The sequence below is a fragment of the Osmerus mordax genome, chromosome 2, assembly GCF_038355195.1.
Source record: "Osmerus mordax isolate fOsmMor3 chromosome 2, fOsmMor3.pri, whole genome shotgun sequence".
In the NCBI taxonomy this organism is placed as follows: domain Eukaryota; kingdom Metazoa; phylum Chordata; class Actinopteri; order Osmeriformes; family Osmeridae; genus Osmerus; species Osmerus mordax.
In genome coordinates this window covers 7,096,369-7,118,326 of record NC_090051.1, presented here as the reverse complement: position 1 = coordinate 7,118,326, position 21,958 = coordinate 7,096,369, and the positions used below count along the sequence as shown (strand labels likewise).

At 44.4% G+C, this 21,958-nt stretch overlaps 1 protein-coding gene across 2 annotated transcripts in view; it reads left to right on the top strand.

The window, feature by feature from the left end:
• fgf14 (fibroblast growth factor 14) overlaps nt 1-21,721 on the top strand; it is an 85,250-nt gene extending 63,529 nt beyond the window's left edge. For both annotated transcript variants that reach the window (XM_067255089.1, XM_067255090.1), the window contains exons 4-5: nt 19,758-19,956; nt 21,576-21,721. In XM_067255089.1, the coding sequence (XP_067111190.1) occupies nt 19,758-19,956; nt 21,576-21,721 (345 nt within the window). The remainder of the gene's footprint in view (nt 1-19,757; nt 19,957-21,575) is intronic.
• Nucleotides 21,722-21,958: the final 237 nt, after the last annotated feature.

Below are 21,958 nucleotides of genomic sequence, written 5' to 3'. Positions count from 1 at the left end.
CAAGTAGGGTGAAGTGCCTTGGCCAAGGACACAACGTTATTTGACGCTGCCGGGAATCGAACCAACAACCATCTGATTAATAGCCCGATTCCCTAACTGCTCAGCCATCTGACCTCCCCTAAATTTCATTAATCCTGGCCACTACACACACAGACAGACAGGCAGACAGACATGATGGGCTACTTTAGATGTACCGTAGCACAAAAAGAAACATAAGTTTACACGAGGCCACTATAATCCTGGTAATGTAGAGCAGTTGGCAACAGTGGTAGCTTGTAGCACGTCTCCACTGTCTGGCACGCGTGGCACACTCCCCTCCAACAGAAGAGGTGTGTGCGTGCGTCTCCTTATGTGTGTCTACAGGATGTGTTTTCGCGTGTGTTTCTCTGTGTGTATCTGCGTGTTTGTTTTTGTGTGTGTGTGTGGTGCATACATAGTATATTCACATGCATGCATTTCCGTGTTTGCGTGTGCCTAGGTGTTGTGTGGGCTTACCAAACAGATGGCTTTGTGTGAATGTGTTAATTACACACCTGCCAAATGGTGATGGTGATCCATATATCCAGCTGTCTTATGCATGGCCAGAATCATGTTGTACTATGACCGTCCTCTCTGGTCATCTGGAGCCGTAATACAGCAGAATACTGTGGACAGCATCAGCACAGAGCAGGGCTGACAGTTCCTCTGTTACTGTACTCCACCCAGCCCTCCATTGTCACAGTGGTGAGATGGAGAATCTGTCATGACATCTTCATGTCCCCAGTCTTTCCCAGGTATTTAATTACTCAGCGACTCCCCACTGCAGAGACCAGAGGGGAAGAGAGCGAGGGACCAGAGAGAGAGATAGAGAGCAAGCGAGAGAGAGAGCAAAGAGAGGCTTGAAGGAGGGAGAGACCAAAGTGAGCCTGGCTTCCAGGTCTGTGGTCAGGAGCAGGTTCATGCATTAATGAACAACAAGGTCAGAAGGTGTGTGTTTGGGTTTATACATGCCCGTCTATGTGTGTGCGTGTGTGTCCATGTGTGTGTGTGTTGATGCGTGTCTGCATGTGGGCGTGTGTCTATGTGTATGTGTGTCTATGTGTATGTGTGTCTATGTGTCTGTGTGTGTGTCTACGTGTGTGTGTGTATGTGTGTGTTCATGTGTGTGGGTGGGGGACTGGCCAGGTTCTAGCTCAGTCTGAGCCCGGGGCAGCCAAGAATAGCCTGCTGGTCCTCAGCCACATTATGGGACAGGCATTATTAATGGGCAGCCCTGGCATAGCTGCCCGCATCACACTGCGTCCGGGCTGTTGCTGGCTAGATTGAATAAATCAAGGTTAAGACAAAGATGTCCTCACAAGGAGGAAGTTCGGATTTCATGGGAACAAGAGTAAACAACGCAGAACGCTATCTCCTGTAGCAGCAGAACCCACTAGGTTGGCTAAAAGGTAGCCAATTTTCTCTCATGAAAATAAACAAAATGAATGAATGATCAACCACGTAATTATCACACAGTTTGTTCAACAAATATTGGTAACACTTTATAATAATTCAACGCTTTTTGGCATTTACAAAGTGTTAACTAATAGTTAGTTAATCCTTTATAAAACATTTTGAAACATTAACAATACATTATTAAATAGTTAATAAGCTTATTATTAAATGTTATGTTAATCATTAATAAACACTGTTAAACATTATGGATTTGATTCATAATACAATTCATAAGGTGTTTGATAACTGCATTACCATACTTTATAGACAGCTTGTTAATATAGTTGCAAACCAGTAGTTTATAATCTGTTAATGGTACATGCGCTGGTATAGAAAGCATTAGCAAATGGTGAACAAACCATTTACATTACCTTTACAAAGCATGAGTAAATAACTAACAACATATTTAATTATGTCTTTAATTAATGTACGCCAAGTCGAATACATGATGTACACTAATACTTAGCAGATGTCTTAAAAACTATTTTATAAACACTTACTAATGATGCAACTTGTGATTAGTAATGCAAGTTATAAAGCATTTACTAACAGTTAGTTAAGGCTTTTGTGTTATTTATTAAGGTGTTCTTGTCCATTCTCAAACCTCACATTCACAAAGGTATCATAACAACTATTTTATAAACACTTACTAATGATGCAACTTGTGATTAGTAATGCAAGTTATAAAGCATTTACTAACTGTTAGTTAAGGCTTTTGCGTGACCTAATCTAAAGTGTGAACTATCTATGCCTTATTAAACATTTATAAGTTATTTATTAAGGTATTCATGTCCATTCTCGAACCTCACATTCACAAAGGCTGAACATACGTTTCTCAAAAGGAAACAGACACAACACAATGTGATACACAAAATTACTATTTTATTGAAGTAATGACAGGCATGTGTCTTACTAACTACAGTACTTAGCTCTGCTAGCCGAGAGTGACAGCGGTCGATACTTATAACCTCAGTTTGATATTTACATTTACATTTAGTCATTTAGCAGACGCTCTTATCCAGAGCGACTTACAGTAAGTACAGGGACATTCCCCCGAGGAAAGTAGGGTGAAGTGCCTTGCCCAAGGACACAACGTCAGTTGGCATGACGGGGAATCGAACTGGCAACCTTCGGATTACTAGCCCGATTCCATCACCGCTCAGCCACCTGACTTCCTCGACCTATTTCCCGGCATGACCGAACGGTCGAGATTAGTAAGTTGTTTATTATATGGCATTTTTAGCTCTTTTCATTTAAAACATGTCGTTTTGTTCAGCTCTACTCAAGTCTTCACACGGTGTGTTTCAGGTGTTAGCACCTACAGTACCTACAGTAGCAACCAATCTGAAATCTGAGCAACCAAACCTAGCAATCTGCCTAGCGCTTGTCGTTTATCTCTCTGTGTTCACACTTTTCTGCTCTTTTAGAAAGTTAAGAATTTCCTCGTCGCTGTTGATGTCTTCATTGTCATCTGGATAGTAAAACTCCTCGACCTAGCTCATTTTGAAGATGACATCAGCGGAGGGCAATAAGAATACGTATCAGACCGCAGGTCAAAACGCGCATAGAATATAAAGACGTAATACGCGGCTGGCATGACTACCCATTAGCCAATCAGAACGCTCGTACTGTTGTTGCAATTGAACCAATATGCTGTTCTTATTGGTTCAGAAGACGTTCTCCAAAGAGTTGTTGATATGTTGCCTTGGAGATGTAGTGACGTCACCAGTACACGTGCCACTGATTGCTCTGACAAGATGGCGTCTGCTCCAGATTCGCCGTGTTTGATTTGGGATCTTCCCACGTATTGTTGTAGTATATAAGAAACCAAATGTTTACTCTTCGACAGGTCAGCAAACGCTTTGTCGCCTCAATTTGTTAAAACGATTTGTTTGTAACCCTCGACCTACGGTCTCGGTTAACAAACGTTTTAACAAATCTCTGCTTTCAAAGGCGTTTGCAGACCTGTCGAGGAGTAGCTAAACATTTGCAGTTTATTACAGCCATTTTTTGAAAATAAAATACAGCTTTGGGTAACCAACTTTTATACCAATTCTACTGTATCGCTTCTTAATGGAAATAAAATACTATTTTATTACCCAGGTAAATAAATTAACAGCTATTTCTTCAAAAAAAAACAAAAAAAACACAACATCTATAGGCCTATAGTCTTTCTATAAATGCTTAATAAGGCATAAATAGTTCACACTTTAGATTAGGTCACGCAACAGCCTTAACTAACAGTTAGTAAATGCTTTATAACTTGCATTACTAATCACAAGTTGCATCATTAGTAAGTCTTTATAAAATAGTTGTTCAGATATCTGCAAAGCATAGTGTACATCCTGTATTCGACTTGGCATACATAATATAAAGACATAAGTAAATATGTTGTTAGTTATTTACTCATGCTTTATAAAGGTAATGTAAATGGTTTGTTCACCATTTGCTAATGCTTTCTATACCAGCTCATGTACCATTAACACCTTTTAAACTACTGGTTTGCAACTATATTAACAAGCTGTCTATAAAGTATGATAATGCAGTTATCAAACACCTTATGAATTGTATTATGAATAAAATACATAATTTTTAACAGTGTTTATTAATGATCAACATAGCGTTTAATAATAAGCTTATTAACTATTTAATAATGTATTGTTAATGTTTCTAAATGTTTTATAAAGGATTAACTAACTATTAGTTAACACTTTGTAAATGCCAAAAAGCGTTGACTTATTATAAAGTGTTACCCAAATATCTTTAATTCAGCAAATACATATACATAATTATATATACATTTGGCTCATCTTGTCGCACACTTTAATGCATTCTGTTAGCCAAAGCCAGTCCCATGTGGGTGCCCATGACTAATTAACTTAATGCAAAAATGAACCCATTAACAAAAATGCTCATGGGTAATCAATTTACTTGTCCAAACCTTCATATATTCAACCAATTGCTGGCAGGAAGCAGAGAAGAAAGGGGAAATAGGAATATGTTTATTTGGCAGTAAAGTCATTGTAAGGATTGACTGTTGTTTAATGATACAGTTATAGCAATCATAATTTGTCAGGGTGCCAATGTGAAGTTTGGAAGGGTACTCTGCTTAGAGTGTATATAAAACCATTTTATTTTCTGTCTGACAGTAGACACTAGACTGTAATCTATTTTGCATGACAGTAGATGCCAGACTATTCTATTCTGTTTTGAGTTTGGGTATCCCAGCCATTGTGACTCATCACAATGAAGAGGAGCATCATATGCCACGGTCTGCATCACTGAGTCACGCACACACACACACACACACACACACACACACACACACACGCACACACTGATAGCACCTAGGTCTGGGCAGTACTGTGTTAGTCCTCACTGTAGGGATATACGCTTCTCTGAACAATAACTCATAACAACCCCAGTAGAGACGTGTTCTCCCCAGGTCAACAGTTCTTTTAGTAACCCCTCTCCTTTTCTCTCTCCTTCTATCACTCCTGCTTCCGTCCTCTCAAGTCTCTGAGCTTCTACAGTCTTGGTTGTTTCACCCCTCTACTTTTCTCTCTCCTTCTTTCACCGATGTTGCCCTCCTCTCATTTTCTCCTTTTCTATCAGTATTGTAATCCTCTTTCCCTCTATCGTTCCAGTTTCACCACTCGCCCTTTCTCTTTATTGTATTCCTCCTCTCCTCTTCTCTCCCTATAGCTCCTGTCTCCCCTACCTCCGATCATCACTATATATATACATATGCTTTTGCATGCTCCCTTTTAATCTCCCTTTCTCTCCATCTATCACTCAATGAATAATTACAGGTGGGGTGATGTGCCTTCTTTGCTGTTGTGTGAGCAACTGGTTTACGTGACGCTTTAATGATACGGTAAAGAGATGCAGAGATAGATTGAGTGGGAGTTTAGGGGGGAGAGAGAGAGAGAGAGAGAGAGAGAGAGAGGGAGGGAGAAATAAGATAATCAGATATTATTTGTGTTTCTGTTGCTCGATGTTGGATTGTTGAATAGTTACTAAACACTACTTGGATGGGCCGTACGGATTTTGGAACGCATTGTTATTCTCAAGATTTTTGGAGAGCAAAAAGGTTATTGGACAGAGATGAGAGAGAGAGATAGAAAGAAAGAGAGAGAGAGAGAGTGAGGGGTTGAGAGGCTAGACTGTTTGGAGCGTGATTGATAACGGTATGAAGGAGGTGTGATGGATAAAGAAAAGAGACCGCGTAGAAACTACAGAGTTATTTCAGTGGCCATGTGACCTAGTGACTAGATGGGAAAATAGGCATACATGCACATTGAACAGCTTACAAGATGAGTGAGACCTGCAAGCATTCCTATTTGGTGTCGTTCGTTTTTAAATGACGTACATAAATTAAAATTCTGAATTCAGTGCCGAGCTGTTGACCCTGTAGAAGGCTCTCACGATCCTCCTGGAAAGAACAGTATACGTAAGACAACCATGTACAGTTTGGGCCTAGCAGTACACATACAGTATCCCTACCCCTACTCCTCCCATGGCCTCCACAGACCACGCTCAACTCCCGTCCTCTCCCTTCACAGGTCCACCCTCTATTCCCTCCCCTGACCCCCTCCCTTCTACTCCATCCCCTCTCCGCTACTCTCCCTCCCCTCTACTGCCTCCCCCGGTCTCCCTAGTGTCCAGCCCAACCATAACAGAGGCCACCACCCCCGCCATTGATCTGTCCGTCAACCGGGGGCTCTCCCTGCCCCAGCCACCTCCCTCCGGCCACATGCCCGCCTCTTTACAAAAACGGGATGAAGAGGGGGGAAACACAACCGTCACCAGGGGTACAGAGGACCAGTAGGAGTGTGGGAGCTGGCTAGAATTTAGCTGGCGTTGACAGATAATGAGAAGGCAAAAGACTGGAAAGAACAGAGTATTGATTGGTGGGAAGGAGGAAGGCAGGGAGGGGGGAACCCCCCCCCCCCCCAGCAGTGTATGTGAGGGGAAAGTCCCACTCCAGCCAATAAAATCAGTGTACTGTAGCCATCCCAGCAGCCCTTGTCTGACAGAGGAGGCGCCATTATTAACAACACACAAATTCATAAGCTGGGCCCAAACCCATAACCTTCTTAATATACTATTAAAGACGAACACCGTTCAATTACTTTCCCATCACGTAGGCTGAACGCTATCTTCAAAGGGGGTGGGGGTGGGAGGCGGGATAGGGGTAGGGGGTGAAGAGGAGTCATTTCAGACCTGATCCATCCCTGAGGCGTGGCTATTCCAAAGAGGCGAGGAACAATTATTCACGTTCCTCTTCCCCTCCGTGTGAAATGAGCCTGCGCTGCGGGGGGGGGGGGCTGAACGAGAAGCCGATGGTGGGGATGTTGCTGTGGTCACGCACAGCCAAAGTGCTCTCAGACATCCCCGAGCACCTCTGACTCGCCCCTGCTCCACCCCGCCCGCACCAGCCCCCTCTGCCCCCAATCCCCACTCCATGGCCCTTGGTTGGGATGTGTTATTGATTGCAGCTCTGTCCTGTGATGACCTCTAAAGGACTATTCTTTAGGGCAGGGGTTCCCAATCCTGGTCCAGGTGTCAGGTGTGTTGATTACACAACACACCTGATTCAAATGAATGGTCGTTATCAGGCTTGGATAACGACCATTCATTTGAATCAGGTGTGTTTGGAGCAGGGAAACATCTAAAACATTCAGGGCAGGGAGGCCCGAGGACCAGGATTGGGAACCCCTGTTTAGGGTATACCTAATTTATTATAAGACACCTGATCGGTTTGGATGGGATCAGCTTTCATTGGCATCCCATATGCTGTCGTAGAGCCAGATGGATGAAGATGATACGCTCAGCAGTGGGTCCTACCTTCAAATCAAATCCAACTTTACTGTGTATAGCCCTTTTTGCAAGTTATCTCACAAAGGGCTGCACAGATCAGCACTCCTACCAACCTAAACCCTCAGAAAATACCAGGAAAAACCTTTTAGAGAGAAAAGACCATGAGGAGCAATTACGCGAAAGATCCGCTCCTCCAGAGACAATTGGCAAAGCACAAAGGTGCAGACCATTAGCGGGAGACCACCTGGCAAGGTCTGAACGAAGAAAACGGAAACAGAGCTATCTTCTGTTCACGTCCACCACTGTAGCCCCACTATCCATTAGTTCTAATCAGTACTACAGTATATGCTTCAGTGCCATCCCTATGCACAAGTACATTTGAGGCCCAATTTTTCAAAATGGCCGTGGCCGTAAAACGTAAGTGAAAGTTGACCAGTGTTTCAAATCTCCTTGAAAGACATTACTTTCATGCTGCACAAAATTACACTTGCGTCATCCACTACACCCAGCCGGCATGTTTGCAAATTTTGGTTTCAGTCAACCAACGGGAAAGAGGGATACAATCTTTCACCCTTTAATCAATGAACAAAGGCCCTGGTGTCTATCGTATTAGCAATTTTTCAGCACAGGAAGCCATCTGATTGAGGCATGCTTTCATGGTGAACCATCCCTTTAAAAGCTTGCGTGTAGAGCAGTGTGCTGACATGAACTCCTCATCCGTGGGCCTTTTCCTGTACTCTCACCCAATCAGCTGGGTCAGGTCACTAGCAAAGGGGGGTCATCTCTTGGCATTTTACTGGCTGGCTCACCTTTTACATCCAACCGTATCTACCTTCCTGGCTCCGGATTGGCTGGGGTTGAAAGGACAAGCTGGTTCTCATCTACTGATGAGAGTGAACCAGGGTGTCATTGAAAGGTCAGGCCTGTGTCTGGCTATATCTCTGGGACTGTGTCAGCGTCATGCTACTACTTAGACCCAGTTAGTAGGCAGTATGCTCAACAAACCCCCTGGAAATGATTCTGTCTCATCAACAGAATAATTATGAACAAGTTTAGGCTATGAGAACGGATTATTGTGGAGCTGGTAGGGAAGTGTTTGTGTTTTGTTTAGCTGTTTACTGTACCAGGGGACAGTGTGTCTAGACAACAACCGCTAGAGATGAACCAGACAATACAGGGCGTAGTCTCCTCCAACTAACCAGCCTTTTGAGAATAAGTGCGTGTGCATGTAAGTGTTTGCGTGAGTGTGTCAGTCTGCCAGGGCACTTACAGCTCAGTCTGTATGAGTGCTCACGCCATCATCCTCCTTTCCCCTTGAATACACACGTTAGTTCGTCCTCAGAACTGCTGCCCGGCCGCTCACCACATTATGACCCTAATGCTGTCCTAATTGCTTTCCCAGTGTGTAAATGTCAAGCACCGTGCTAATACAAATGGCGTACTTGTGCTTGTTGCCTCAAGTGCAATGTAACGTGCAAATGAGAACCAACGGGACGCCGGTTCGGACCGACGCGAGCGGTGCTCGAACATCGCCCGCTTTCAAATAGTGACACACCGTCTGCGTTCTTGGCGCCCTCTCGCTGGCCTCGCCCGCCCGTGTTGAACCACTCAGGGTGAGCTGGAACTGGGTGCTCACACCAACCTCCCTGTCGACAGGGAGGTTAGTCTTGTTCCTAAAGAGAATGTCACAGAGAGGGCTTTAGGTGGAGGGGGGTTGGGGGGTGTACAGGCTGACGAGATGGAGAGAGAGAGAGAGAGAGAGAGAGAGAGAGGGAGAGAGAGAGAGAGAGAGAGATGAAGAGAAAGACAGAGAAGGAGAGAGGGAGAGAGAGGCAAGACTGAATCATGAGAATTCATTCGCTACAGTCTGTCCTGCTTACTGACTTGGACTCTTCACCCAACCTCACCCAGCCACACGCAACCTCACCCAGGGCTAGAAGACTGCAACTGAAGAAACTGTCGAAACCACATTACAACCACAAGTGTCAACCACAAGTGTGTGTGTGTGTGTATTCGTGTGATATGATACTTAGCTAGGTAGATATTTACAAAGGGCTATTTAGTCATACATCATACCAAGCTTACTGTACTGCACTACACAAACACACACTCACATACACACACTCACACACGCACACACACAAACACACACACACACACACACACACACACAGGGAATGTGCTCACAGGTTGGGGAGGTGCTGAATCAGGGGAGAAAGGTTACAGTTTTATGTAAAAACAAGCGGTTTGAAAAGCAGGTCACTCTCATTCCCCTTTGGTATAAAGCATGTCCCCTGTTGCTCTACTGAGTCATCTATGTACACTGCTGCTCTAATCAATCAATATGGTCTGTTATTGCAAACAAGGTGTCTTCTAAAAACATTTTGACCTACCAATTAACATGAACTGTAAACGCCGCAATGTTTATGTGTGCTGTAAACACATTCATGTTTTCCAGACATGCTAAAAGAAAGAGGGAAACGTTTTGCTGTAAGGACTTTGGATAGTACCAATACTCTTGACGGTGTGACTGTTTATTAGCATAATGCAACATCAGGACAGGACTAGCCGATAGGACAAACAGCCTGGGGCTGCAACTCCTTCTCCCCAATGTGTGTGTTGTGATAAGTACAGTGACTTTAATCTCCCTGGAGCAATATGAAATAAACTGTCGGAAGATTGTATTAAAAACCCCGCCATCTGGGCCTTGGAAAACATGCAGGCGTGCTGTATCAGTTTGATCTGCAGACACCCTGTAATGCTAATGATAAGGATATTCCTGCAGACGGTATCAGCTGTATCTGATAAGAGGGAGGAATCCTGAAGTAGTCTGATGTGGCTGTCGGACGCATGCCTCATCACCTGCTCCGATTAGACCCGAGATAGAACACGCCCTGCTCGCCAGTCTGTCACGGGAATTGATGTCTGTGTGGTTGGGTGAAGGTGTAGGTAAGTTGTTTAGGTGACAGTGTTTGCATGCATGGGAGAGAAAGACACAGAGAGAGAAAGACAACCAAAGACAAAGAGAAGGACAGGCGAAAGACAAAGAGATACATAGAGAGAGAGAGAGAGAGAGAGAGAGAGAGAGAGAGAGAGAGTGACAAAGAGAGCGACAAAGAGAGCAATACAACTGTGATCTGTCAGCTGGTTTTGGATGGTTTTATTTGTCTTCCTACTGGAGACAGTTTCTACCAGATATCTAGACCTGCCTGTCTGGCTGTCTGGCTGGTTTAGCATTCCTGCTGTATCCAAACCATGGCTTTCGCTCTCCTGGCCGACTGCTAGAGATTCCTCTCCTGCCCCCAGTGAGCCTGAGCTGCATGGCTGACTCCGTGTGTGTACGTGCAGGGTCATGTGTCGGTGTGCACGGCTCGATGTGTTTCCCATTGTGTCCATTCCTCTCTGTATTTCGCTTTACCAGTGCTGTACAGGACGGCCATAGGATTACCTGGCTTTTCCATGGCTACTCTGCTGGATTACAGCAGATGATGCTTCAGGACTATCTGATAGCTGGGCTCGCGGTGCTGGGAAATGATTTAACTAACATGTACGTGTGGGCATATTTCTGCCCTGGAGCTATACCACCCTGCCAGCCATGCTAACCTGCCAGCCATGCCACCCTGTTCATCTGGTTGTCCTACCCTGTCATCCCCAACACACGCAGACAAACAGTGTGTGTGTTTGTGTGCGTGCATGTTTGAACGTTGTGTTTGTGCGTTGCCAGTGCACATACTACTAATGTATCCATGGTGCAATGTCTTTGTGACTAATCCCATGGTTTAGTCATAACTCTGCATAAGAACGCTAACAGTTATGTATTATGATGTAAAACGTATTCACTTATCCATTGACCTATGACCCCTGACCCACCAAACTCTCATGGGTACTACATTTGACTAATACTAATGTATGTGACGTCATTAAAACACTAGTCATATGATGCAGGTCAGCAGGAATCAGGTTCGGACTGGCCGTCGGGAGAGTCAGGAGATTTCCTGAACGGCCGGTAAAACGTCCGCAGCATTATGATTTTTTTTATTTTTATAATAATAATACACGATCGTGGGCAGGTGTCCGTTTCAAAGTCCCGGGCTGTTTTTCAGTCCCAGTCTAGACCTGGCAGGAATACATGCATTTTCCAGTGATGGATGCTACAATTACGTACAGTATATCCTGCAAGACAAGATTTCCTTGCAGTGAAAGCCAAAATGAAAAGAATCTGAATTAAAACTTCCAGGGCCTGTCTGGGCTATGCTATGCTATTTATTACCCACAGTTAATCCTTTGATGTCAAAGCAATCAAAGCTACAGAATTAGCTGTAGTCATGCCCAAAAAGGTGTGTATTTGGAAAGACATTTGATGTGCCAAAATGTTATTTGCCTTCATTTATAATACAGCATACAAGCAATGACTTGCTTAAAGTGGGACACAGTTACATACATACACACACACAAACTCATCTCTCTCGTGGCACCACAGCAACCTCGGTTCTTGGGGGAACCCTGACTCACGGAAGGGGACAACCGACACAGTAACCAGTTTATCCTCTCTCTCTCTCTCTCTCTCTCTCTCTCTCTCTCTCTCTCTCTCTCTCTCTCTCTCTCTCTCTCTCTCTCTCTCTCTCTCTCTCTCTCTCTCTCTGTTTTAGTGTGTACTGTATGAAAGACCAGTGCACCTGACCCAGTCAAGAGAGGACTATGTTAGCTTGACCAAAGCTGACTGACCAATCTACCAGAGACCTGGGAGCGCTGACACAGATCTGGCCTCCACTTACAGATCAACACACTACACACACATACACACACTCAGGGTTTGTGTTTACTCTAACAAGTGGCTGAGAGAGGCAGGTCAGGTCCAGGAGCTTTGCTGCTCGTGGAGATATGAGCATCTCAGCCCTGAGGTAGCTCTGCTCACTCACTTACAGCTGACTCCTTCCACTGGTCTACTCCAGCCCTCTGCATCTCAGAGAGGGAGCTAAGAGAGGGTCCTTCTCACAACCAAGGATGGCTCTTTGAATGATTTATCCGAATGAAAGCATAGCTGCTGTAGGTGCACCGCCTCTGCCTTTTGAAATTGCGTTTTTTTCTTTCTTTTTTTTTTCTTCTTTTCTTTTCTTCTTTTTTTTTCTTCTTTTTTTCCACCTTCCTATTTGAGCTGTACTGAAACAGAGGAAGCACTAAAACATACATTGCAGTGAAAAGGCTGTGTGTGTGTATGTGTGCATGTCTATGTGTGTGTGCATGTACTGTGTGTGTGTGTGGGTGTGTATGTGTGTGTGACTGTGCATGTATGTGCGTGTGTGTGTGCCTAGCAGTTTTTTGTGGACTTCCACGAGGCTAGTGTTAAAATTCTAAAGGCATCTAAAAGGTCAGTGTCCTTGGGGAGTCTCTATTGAAAGCTTAAGTGCTTCTGGTCTCCAAACACTGTAAAAGCATCAGTGCTTTTTGTCACCCACTTCTCAAAAATAGATAGTTTCCTTGATGTGAGCAGGGGGAGATGTGGAAGAAACAAAGGGAGGGCTGAAAAAGAAGTGGCAGTCACTTTGACGGTGTTTTATTGAAGAAACCAGCTTGAAAACTGGGAATTTCTAAAGACTGTACAGTGTGGTTAGATGGGCTGCACCTTGTACTTCAGAGAGAAGATGAGATGGTGTTTGTTTGTGTGTATGTGTGTATGTACGACCCTGTTTGCTCTCCGCTTGACGAGGGGAAAAAAAGTTTTAAAACATGGCATGACAGAATCTTTTTTTTTTCTTTTCCAAAACTGTCGGGTTGTAAATGTTATAAGTCATGCTGTCAGTGTAACTGTCACGTGAGTGGATGCGTTGGACTAAACAACAAGGCATATCCTCCACATCCAGAAAGGCTTTCCAAGTCTTCAAAGAGATTCCAAGCGAGACAGTAATAGTCATGTGAACATAATTATCACTGGGTCTCATGGAATCAGCGTTGTTCCCCAAGGACGTACTTTAACACTTCAAATAAACAAAGTAAATAATGTGGACGTCAGCCGCATGCCAAGCATGAAAACTCAAGGATAATGCCTTGCTATAGCTTTGTTCCACACCCAGGGCTACTTCAACAATAAAATAATAGTAAGAATAGAACAGGCTCTCTCAAGGCATATTCACAACAAGCCCAAGCACAACATTGACTCATTTGATAATGATGAACAAGATAGAGTCCAAATTAAATGAGTCGAGTGTTTGGTTTTGAAGGTTGGAGATGTCTGGCATCACCCTGAGTGCTCCATCTGGCAGTCGTTTCTGGGATTAGAGCACTGGAGCTGTCAGAGCACTGGAGCTTGTGTCTGCCAAGCCAAGAAATGTATTACTTTATAATCACTGTGTGATCGGGTCAGCCCCCTCTGCATAACAGACATGCAGGAAGACAGAAAGGCTGAAAGCCAGGTAGACATGCTGGCAGGATGGCAGGTAATCTAGCAGACAGACAGACAGACAGACATATAGAAAGGCAGGCTTGCAGACAGACAAGCAGACAGGCAGACAGACAGACATATAGAAAGGCAGGCTTGCAGACAGACAGACAGACAGACAGACAGACAGACAGACAGACAGATAGATAGACAGATAGACAGATAGACTGGCAGCAAGGGAGGCAGGCAGGCAGGCAGACAGACAGACAGATAAACAGACAGATTAACAGACAGATAAACAGACAGACAGGCAACAGACAGACAGACAGATAGACAGATAGACTGGCAGCAAGGGTGGCAGTCAGGCAGGCAGGCAGGCAGGCAAACAGACAGATAAACAGACAGACAGACAGACAGATAGGCAACAGACAGACAGACAGATAGACAGATAAACAGACAGACAGATAGAAAGGCAGGCTTGCAGACAGACAAGCAGTCAGGCAGGCAAACAGACAGATAAACAGACAGATAAACAGACAGATAAACAGACAGATAAACAGACAGATAAACAGACAGAGAGGCATTTAGGCAAGCTTGCAGATAAACAGACAGACACACAGATAGAAAGGCATGCTTGCAGACAGACAAGCAGACAAGCAGACAAGCAGACAAGCAGACAGGCAGACAGACAGACAGACAGGCAGGCATGCAGGCATGCAGAAAAACAGACAGATAAACAGACAGATAAACAGACAGACAGACAGACAGACAGATAGATAGATAGATAGATAGAAAAGCAGGCTTGCAGACATACAAGCAGACAGGCAGACAGGCAGGCAACAGACAGACAGGCAGACAGATAGGCATTTAGGCAAGCTTGCAGATAAACAGACAGATAAACAGACAGACAGACAGATAGAAAAGCAGGCTTGCAGACAGGCAGACAGGCAGACAGGCAGGCAGACAGGTAGTCAGGCAGGCAGGCAAACATACAGATAAACAGACAGACAGACAGATACTACTTTTTCTGTCCGACCCTTTAGAACTGATGTTGCCTTTGTCAGCAGGAAGAAAAATAATTTTTAAAATATAATTTCAATTTCCTGTTTGTTTTCCAACTTTGTTTATTTAGATATTCAAACAAATGACCATGCATTAGAATAGCTCCCATCTCCCGGTTTGATGCTGTGAACACACAAGTATACCCTGATACAAATGAGAGTAGATGTGCTGTTCAGCTTCCTGGAGACTGTTGTGGATTCATATAGGCAATATGCTCGCAGCATGAATAAACAATTTCTTAGTTATATTCTCCATCACTGTGAGAGATCCCTCTGCATGTTAACAAGGATCTCCCTGGTTTCAGGCGCCTTCCAACCACATTTCTTGTACACCCAGGGATACTGTTTCTGGTTTGTTACTCTCTACTTCAATCTTGTGTTTGTATCTGCTTGTCATTCTGGACTCCCTCATTTATCTGGTGTTCTATTCCTATGTTTTTCTCGTGGACATCCTTTTGTTTTCTTCTTCTCTGATAGATCCCCTCCTCTGAACTGTTGTCTCCTTCTCCCTCTGCCCATCTTTTTCAAACTTTAGCTTTTTTATTTCCTTTTTTCATCCCCCTCTCCCCCTCCCTCCTTCTTGAGGGTGACTGTGCTGATTATTTGGGACTTTCTTTATCAATATCTCTCTTTTCTCCATCTCGCCACCCTCCCCCAATATTCCTCTGTATTTTTTTTCTCTTTCCCTCGTCTTTCACACTCTCTTGCTCTGTCTGTGGCCAAGGTCAATTATGGTCCTCCTATTCACAGCGTGACCAATCAGAAATCGGGGAGGGAGTGATTTCGAGAGGACGCTGGCAGGGGAATTGAGAGGGGAGAGAATCAGACGTTTTGTGCCTCAAAAATGATTCGATTTGCCACCGTTGTGGAGGTGTGTCCTGCTCTAATACTCTCTTTCTCTCTGCTTCAATGTCAGGCTTTTTCTCTCCAAATACAGTCTGGGGGTTTACTAGCAACAGCTGTTTATAAGTCAGCAGATCAACCTCCTAAGCCTGTGAGAGTGTGACACAAAAACCAGAACACTAACCATAGACCCCAAAACAAAGACGTGTTTCTCTGACAGAAGTCAGGTGCGGACAACCCTTCCCTCTTACTGGAGGATGGGGTGGAGTGGGGACTATTCTGGAGCGCCCCTTGCTGTTGCCATGGCGACCGAGTGCTAGGATATGTGTTATGTTTTAATGGCCCAGGAGCAGAGAAAGAAAGGAAGAACAGAGAAAGGGAGAGAACAAGGAGGAAGGCGCATCAAGAGGAGCAGGGTGGTAGTGGGCGACATGTGGGACCAGGGGGGTTGTCCCTTCTTAATAAAGTTAGCAAGCTGCAGATCAGAGCAGAGTAAAGACAGACCTGACACCCCTGTCACCTCCCAGCTCAATTACAGAACGGCTGAGAAATTAAAACGAGCCTTCCCTATCAATCCAGTGCACACACATTCACACTGACATAATGTCATAATAATATTATACACACACTCACACACACATGCACGCACAAACACACACACACGCCATGTACTCACAACTACACTTTCATATGCTGCAGCAACTTTGTATGGAACTTCACAGCTCATTAAAAAACATGCATTCTATTGAGCAACCATTAACACGGATGACATGACAGGTCAAACATTCCCTCCTTCTCTCCAAGATACAAACAATGGCAAGTCAAACAAGAGATAACTGTCAATTTCTGATTCTAAAAAACACTTCGAAATCATGGATTTTCAAAGAGTCACGAGACAGTGCCTGCACAGTGACATGGAGGACCAAAACAGTTGAGGTCTCATTTGACATTATGAGATGCAATCAACTAGCGACATGCCTGAGAAAAGAAGAGTACTGTTGATGTTCTGAGTCATCTTAAAGCCTACTCAAAATCAAACGGTGACAGCGCCTCCTTCCCTCTCACTGTCTTACTCTCTGTATCTCTTTTCCTCTCCCTCTCTTCAAACTCAAGTCATTCCCAATGCCGGCTTCTGTGTTCCCTCTGTAGAAGCCCGCGTAGCCCCCACATCTCCACATTTCCATAAATCCCCGTGATTACTCCTAATTATGGTCTGTGTGATAGCTCCGACGATGTCAGGCTCGTTAGGAGCTTACAGTGTGAGTAATCAACCCATCCTGTTCCGATGCATAATTTCGGCAGCCAGCCAACCAGCATCAAGAAGTGCGTCAGCTGACCAGGAAGCGGACGTAGATTTAATTACTAGTCATTACTAGGAAGCGTGACGGTAAACTTCAGAGACTGTCTCACTTCTGAGAAGATGTTTTAACACGAGTTTAGGTACTGATGTAAGGGGAGCAGTGGTGTTTGTGCTTTGGGATTGACGTGGTTTGAAACAGGTTTGAGTGTTCGAGACACTTGGTGTTGGGGGATGACAGCAACATGTTACAATCAGCATGTCCTGCTTCAGTAATAATTACCTGTCAAACTTTGATAACAGCTTTCATAAGCATTCACACCTAACAAGGTTTTACCTAATGATGGGGAACATCCACATTAGGATGTGGAACAATCACTTTCATCATCAATTTCTGTAGAAAAGCCCAAATTAGCCTACCTTGGTGTTACCTTTGATAAGTAGCCTGTGGATAAACACTTTCTGCTAACACAACATGAATCCCAGACGCACACTCACATGCCACAAAATGAAGGATAATAGAGTTTAGCCTTGTTGTCTAGTTGAGACCAAGCAAACATTTATCTGTAATCAACAATAGTTGCCCACCAGCCTATAGTCAAGTTGATAATCAAGTGTCTGCTTCTGGAACTGAAGAGTGATGTCTCAATGTTCCTTGGCATTTGGCACTGTAATACTGTTAGAACTGTTTGCTTCTTGATTGTTTGTGAGTACTTGATTATTTGCTGCACTTTCTTATCATGCTAAATCAGTTAATGTAGGCCCACATTGCAATAAAAAGTATTAGAGTAAAGGCACTTTATAGGCATTAAGTACTGACATACAGTAAGTTACACTACTCATCTCGCTTTGACATAGTAGCTCATAAATAGCTCATATATTTACGATTTTGTCAGAATCCTTAATGCCACGCTTGTTCCAGCAAGCAACAAGGCCTTTAAAGCTGAGCTGTTTTTGTGTTTGCAGTACGTACTGTTATAGACTTTCTTAAGGCTCTTCCATCCAGGGACATGAGAAACCCCCCCTCAAAACTCAGCTTGCCTGCCTACCCCTCTTCCTTCTTCCTCACCCAAATCATGCCATCTCATTTGATTCAAACCCTCATTATATCACTTCAAAGTGTCTCTGGCTCGTCCCCCTCTCCTTCTCTGCTGCCCTGCCAAACCCAGTCCAGTCCATGCTGCTTGTTAAGCTCTGACAAGAGTAATTTAACACAGGCCTAATAACTGCTATTACCTTGTGATGTGCAGCATGCGGAAACAAGACATTTAGTTACTATAAATAATCTGCCATCTAATGAGCAACTCTCAAACGGAGAAAAAAAGAACAACCGGCCTGTATTTGCAACCTTGTCAAGCATCGGTAGTTTACGACCTGTCGGAGTGTGGTGGTGTCACAGAAAAAGAAGGTTGAAGGATTTCTTTTTTGAAGGTGTGTCACAAATAAACACTGAAAGGTGTAAAGTGGTTACTGCTGTGTGTACCAAAGTGTGTAAGAGGCATGTGTTCTGTAAATGTACTGTGTGAATTTGAGGACACCTGATGGTTGATAATTCATATCCCCTGTCATGTATCTGTTTTATATACTTTGTCTTGGCAATAATGCATGACATCTTTGTGATATCTATATCTACGATATCTTAAGTCTCCTGATTGATAAGATGTGGCTACATGTGTTCTATTGAACCGGACTGAACCTTCAGGATTGTACCTAACTCTGGGGTTAACCTTACTCAACCCCAATCGGATTTACTACAAGCCACAACAACACATACACTAACTAGTGTCTTGGCAACCAAGGAGACACAGCTTTCCCATTCTGGCTTTAGTCTCGACAGGTGTGTGATGATACTGTAGGTGTCTCGAACTGTTCTTGAGTTTCACTTCCTTTTCAGACAGATAGGAGTCTTGCTTTGATTAATAATGTCAAATGAGTGTCTTTATTTTTAGCTTTTGCCGGGCAGGCCAGGGTGGGGAAGGCTTTTCATTATCGTCCTGTTCTCCTCATCCTCAGGAGATAGATGGAGGACAGTTTGGTTCTCTGCTTCCCATTAGTCACTGCAGAGCAGGAATGTGAAGAATGGTGAGATCGTTGACTTTGTGCAGTCTTTTACATAGAAATACCATAGGTGCTTCTCCCTATGTGACACATTCAGGAGATTGCAAGGTGTCTCCTGAAGCCTGCTGGGATGGGTCTAAGGTGGGGAATAATCTGATGATCATGACAATTAGGCCAAACTACCAGGTTAAACTACCAGGACCTAAATACCAGGACCCAACTACCAGGATGAAATTACCAGGGCCAAACTACTAGGACCTAGCTAACAGGGCCAAACTACCAGGGCTAAACAACCATAACCAAACTACCATGGCTAAACTACCAGGGCCAAACTACCAGGGCAAAACTACCAGGGCAAAACTACCGTGCGGTCAGAGAATCAGCGCTGCTTTCTTATCTCCTTTGGTTGTTCCACTGTCAGCAGACATCCATTTGTCATGATTACAGCCAGAATGGCGGTCTGCCTCAAACTGACCTCGGGCCTCTGCTGTATCGCCCTCTCAGGGGACATCTGGAGCTATGGTCTCCTCTACACCTGGCAAGGCACTTTCTAGGCCTGCCCCTTCATTAATCTGTACCACACTAGCATGTAGCTAATGCACACTGTGTCTTTTTGACCTCTGTCAATGGCTACATGATCAAAGGCTGATTGTACAGTAAATGCACTGCTCCTGCAGGACGGTGCCTGCTCCAGTGTGCCCACAGCAGTCGGCTCTCACTTTCACAGAGAGCACAGGACTGTAGAACAGCAATATGTACAGGTCAGGGGGTGTGGCGTTTTACCACACCATCCTAATCCTCTCCTATCTGTGATTTGTCTTTACAGGAACTCTTCACAGCGGAGTGTAAGTTTAAAGAGTCTGTGTTTGAGAACTACTATGTGATCTACTCGTCCATGCTGTACCGGCAGCAGGAGTCGGGCCGGGCCTGGTTCCTGGGGCTCAACAAGGATGGACAAGCCATGAAAGGGAACCGTGTAAAGAAGACCAAACCAGCGGCCCACTTTCTGCCCAAGCCATTAGAAGGTAAATGAGAACAGTGTGTCAATACATCACCAGTTAACAACAGCAGTCTATTAACAAAACATCAACCTGTGATGACGTATTCCAGAAGTCAATAAGAGTGTCGAGATAAATATGTATTTCAATAAACATGAATTTAGACTTATTTATACAGAATAGAACTCTAATGCTCCCTTTGACATGACTACAAGTCAAGGGACCTTAAGCAAGCTGAGATTGCACTGGTTTTTAAAGGAGGCTGTCAGGCATTGCAAGAGCTTGGTTCCAATCCAGCTCTGCTCCATCAAAGAGAGTTCCCAAGACCCTCAACCACATGACATCACAAACAGAATACATTCAACCACACTTTAACCAGGTCTCGACACGTAAACCCCCATTTTCCGCCTTTTTTCAATACTATTTTAACCAATCCTAACCACATATTCCACCCCACTGCTAACCCCTAGCTCATGGTCTATCTGCCCGTCACACCTCCAGGTGAGGGAGGTTCCACAGGCCACCTTGGCCTCTCCCCAGATCTATCACGTTAATGCACACCACACATGCTCACTGGCCAGCGAGTGTCACTGCTTGATGGCTGACTCATCCAGGGATCCCTCCTGGCTCAATCTGTGCCCATAATTTATACATGGCACCATTGAGAACAGACCTGGTGCATTTTACGTCCCGGGGGCCACATCCGGCCCTTTGTCTGTCCCAGTCCGGCCGTGAGGTACATCAAAAATTACAAATAAATGTGTTAAGCGGTAGGAAATCTGTAGTCCTGAAAGCCTACAGTGATCAGGTGAATTACGGATGTACTGAGTTAGCTGTTGGTAGCCTTCGAAAATGTCAGCTCACAGTAAAAAACAAAAGGTTGATACAGAATGTAGAGTTTTTAACAAGACATGGACTTCTAAGTATCTGTTGACTGAAGTCAAAGGCAACCAAGGAGTGACACAGGGGCAGAGCAGGAACGGGAAACTGGATAACAGGTTGTATATCATAGATAGTTTCAGAAGAAATTGATGTATAAGGTGTGTACAGAGCCTCTGGTTGCATTTAGGTGAAGGCCTTAGAGAGCTGTGTATGGGTGGCATAGGAAACAGGCTGAATAGACTTCCTGTAATTGACGTCAATCTTGCATAGAGCATTTTTTGAGTGTACTTCATTTGTTGTTTCTTTTCAAGGTGGAGTTTTTGTATCGATATATTTTGCTTTCTATGCCTATGTGCCTGTCTTTAGTATTTGCTTCTTGACAAATTAGCCATAACTCTGAGAATGAAACTGAAACAGAATAACAGTGAAGGACAAAATAAACATTGAACTAGCTTGAACAAAATTTGATTGAAGATTATACCTGATAAACTGTGGTCATACTAACAATGTCATTTTCTCTCTGTCCCTGTCTGTACACTCCTCTTGTCTTCCTTCTCCTCTTCTCCTCTCTTCCTTCCTCTCTTTCCCCTCAACCTTGCCCACCCATCTTCACCTCCCGCACTCTCGGCTGTCCCCTCCTCCTCTCCCTCTGCTTTCTGTCTCTCTCCTCTCGTTTCCTCTCCATCTCTTCTCTTTCTCTCCCTCTCCCTTTTCCTCACCCCCTTCCCTCCTTCTATTCCTCTTTTTCTCCTCTCATCCCACAGTTGCCATGTACAGAGAGCCATCGTTGCATGATGTCGGTGAGACTGTTCCTAAGGCGACTGTTCCTCCCAGTAAAAGCACAACTGAGCCTGCCGTGATGAACGGTGGCAAACCAGTCAGCAAGCCCTCTACTAAGCCCACCACATAGCCACACCTCACCCTGCGAGTGTGTGTAGATGTGTGTGTGTGTTTGTGTGTGTGTTTCAAGGCAGGGTCACGAGGGAGGCAGGGGTTCTCCTTCCTGGACTTCCGTCCTTGTTTCTTCTATGGATCAGATCCAGGCGAACCTTCCCTACGTCCTCCTTCTACCCGCTCATCCCCCTGCTCCCCCTATTCCTCCTCCTCTCTCCCCAGCTGGTGGATGAATCTCATGGGGGGGGTGGGG